At 37.5% G+C, this 3,260-nt stretch overlaps 1 protein-coding gene across 1 annotated transcript; it reads right to left on the bottom strand.

The window, feature by feature from the left end:
- Window positions 1-608: 608 nt before the first annotated feature.
- On the bottom strand, window positions 609-2,112 carry sdhaf3 (succinate dehydrogenase complex assembly factor 3). The gene is made up of 2 exons (XM_005947038.3): window positions 1,796-2,112; window positions 609-1,015 (listed from the first exon to the last, which is right to left on the bottom strand). Exons 1-2 carry the CDS (start codon window positions 1,970-1,972, stop codon window positions 821-823), a joined length of 372 nt encoding a protein of 123 aa, XP_005947100.1. The 5' UTR covers window positions 1,973-2,112; the 3' UTR covers window positions 609-820.
- Window positions 2,113-3,260: the final 1,148 nt, after the last annotated feature.

A 3,260-nucleotide genomic window follows, 5' to 3' on the forward strand; every position in this document is an offset into this window, starting at 1 on the left:
TGACTGCTTGGCTGTCTCCGTCCACATCCTTGGGTTGCTTTTTCTGTGCTGTGTCACAGATGTTCAAAATATTTAAGAGATAAACAAGAAAACTGCTTAGTTTCTGTTAGAGCTACCAATTTAGATAAACACAAACCTAGTGCAACTAAATCAATAGTGCTACAGCAAATGTAGTAATATTTACATAGCATTTTTCTAGTCTTACTAAGCACTCACAGAATTTGATCCTACAAGCCACATTTTCATATTCACACAAAGAGACTTTAATACATCACTTTACTCTATGCCTTTTAGCACTTGTGAAAAATCTAACATTCACACTCACAAGTCTGATGAACTGGGAAGAATTTAGGATTCAGTACTTTGCCCAAGGACAATTGAGGACTAAAACACTGACCCCCCCAATGAGTAGATGACCCTACTCTAAACATGCTGGAGCACATTTACGTGGCAGACATTAAGAGCTGTCTAGAGATTTTAAAGGGCAGAAAATGCTGAAGAAATGCAGGGCAAAATGCAAACGGTCACTGGACAGCTGTACTGTGATACGGCTAGATGTGAAGTGACCATTATGCTTATATTACTAGCGTGCTAATGAACTTCAGGAGGAGCATGACATCACTTTTATTTGCACCAAAAAAGGGTCACACAAAGCAACACAGAATTAGTACACAGCATTTTAACGTAATCAAATATTCTTAAAAGACTCCTTAGAGCACCACCCTTTACTTAAAGCACTCACGGGTTTAAATTCATCATAGTCATATGTTGTTTGTTTTTGTCTTCTTTCTGTCCAAGCACTGCTCTCTGGCCTGCAGCTTCACTTCCTGTCCTCTTGTATGTCAAACTGTCTTTTGGATTTGGTGGATTCCACCATGAGTTCATACAGTTGGCTAATCTGTTCATCCTGGAAATCATTGAGCTTTTTCTGTGACAAGTGGTCTCCAAACTTTACTGAGTTGTATCTTTCCCCAGCTGACTCCAGAACCTGAGTCTGCAGAGTGTTCTTGTAGTTCTGCAAGGGAGATTGGGGATGAAGGAAACAAACATCAGGTTTGAGCATTTAGCATCTGCTCTCCCACACACTTATTAAACATTGTGGCTGCTAGATTTCATTTATTGCCATGAAATGAAATATATACATTAACATGAATGGAAAAAAATCTTTATTGGAAATAACTATATTCAAATGATCTGAAATCCTGTCTTCCTTTTTGAATCAGTGAGAAACGTTTCATATATTTTTTATTGTTTCTTTGGATTAGGGCCTAATTTAAATCACGCTAAATAACTACTAATCATCAAATCATTGCTAAAACAGCATCCAGTGGTGTAGGAAAATGAGGAAAAGCAGTAATATTAATCAAATGACATGTATTTAAATGTTCTTGAGCAGTAACGGATATTCATGATGCATTTTTTGCTATGCTTGAGATCCTCGAGCTCAAGGTCACAGGTCATAAGTCACCAGAGGTCGAGAGGAGATCACCCCGAGTAAGTGAAATAGTTACAGCACCTTCTGGTAATTTTTTTTTTTTTAAATACACGTAGAATACTGTGAGAAGACAAATTATTTCATATTTTGTCATTTTCTGTCTCTATTTTCAACAATGCGTTAACATAAGGATGATAATTTATTCTAATTGCAAATTTAACCAAATGTCTATTGGACTATGAAGTAAAATGGTGAAAATCTGCAGATAAAGAAGACAGTCGGCACCTGTACCGTAATATCTGAAATATAGTGCAACAAAAGTCTAGCCGCGGCTGGCTTGACCGCCGTGACCCGCCTTACCTCCCACTCTGTCATGAAGCTCTTGACCTCCTTGGGTCCTGCACTCTTATGTCTTCTAAACTCGTCCTTCACATATTGGTCACCAAGGGCTCGGAGCTCTATGGGCAGGAAGCGGTGCAGGACCAAAATTCTCTTGTAAAGTGAACGGACTGTGGAGACGTGAGCGCACACCGCCATCAAGTGCACAGAAACCGTATCTAACACGGCAGGGTTAAAGAAATAAAGGAAAACGGCGACAGACAGGACACAGTACCAGACCACAACATTCCCAAGTACAATTACTCAACTGAAGTCCGGAAATTGGTCTTCTTCGTTTAGTCAACAAAGTAGTTGACTGGCGCATTTTCGCCCCCTCCTGGGTGCAGTAGACTATTTCAGCCGAAAAACCTTTTTATTGGAAAGTATTTTCATCTCTTAACTTTTAAAAATTACTTCATCAAAATGAAAACTTCATGTTTGATTATGAACGAGAGAAGCAAGCAAGATCAGCAGCCAGTGTGGCTGATTCTTTGTTGTATCATGAAAAGTCTGCTATGAGAAAACTCTTATCATCTTTCTGTAATTTGATGATTTTTTGTTTGTGTACGTTTCTTTATAGGCAGTCCAAATAGACATTATTCATTCTCATTTGATCAAGTCCCAGAAACTACTTTCTTGTTGTTATTTCAGTTTTGGGCATTTAAGCTTTTATGTCTACATACAAACATCTATGACATGTAGTTTAGGTCCCATCTTCAATTTACAAAATATGGCTCTCTTTGAATTCCTGGCTAGAGATACAAAAGACATGATCATTTTTCAGTTTCCTCCAAATGACTCTCATTAAAATCACTGTCGTCACTGTTTAGCTTTTCTATCAGCCTCTTCAATCCACTGCAGTTCTTGATAGAGATTAAAAAAAAAAGTTGAATATCAGTTGACAGCTGGATTTGAAGGAACTTAGCCTCAAAGACCTGGAAATTCATTTGATTGCGATACATTTAGAGGAGTTAGAGTTTTCACTGAGTAAATATCATCAGATTGTCCTCAGTGTCTCTATTATCAAACCAAAGGCTTTAAAAAGGTAAAAATCTTCCTCACAACTGTAAATCTCTCATATAACTGAAATTTGGGGACACATGCACACATACTCTACTCTACTAAGTTTTTATTGAAAATTATGCACTTTCATGTCTCATTGCACTCTGAAATGAAAAGCATAAGCAATAAGCAATTCGAGTTCAAAAAAGAAGTAATGTAATTTATAGACCAAAATATATTCTGAACTTTTGACTCATCAAAGTAGCCACTTCTTGCAGATATAACAACTGAACACACACCTGGCATTATTTCTACAATAGAAATCAAAGATTCTTTAGAAAGTTCTTCCCAAATCTGTTGCAAAGTTCCCATAAATGTGGACCTTGTAGTTTGCTTTGCTTTCACTCTTATATCCAGTTCCTCCCAAACCAGCTCATTTGGGCTT

Source organism: Haplochromis burtoni, unplaced genomic scaffold (assembly GCF_018398535.1).
Source record: "Haplochromis burtoni strain Fernald_Lab_line unplaced genomic scaffold, NCSU_Asbu1 Contig_366, whole genome shotgun sequence".
Taxonomy (NCBI): domain Eukaryota; kingdom Metazoa; phylum Chordata; class Actinopteri; order Cichliformes; family Cichlidae; genus Haplochromis; species Haplochromis burtoni.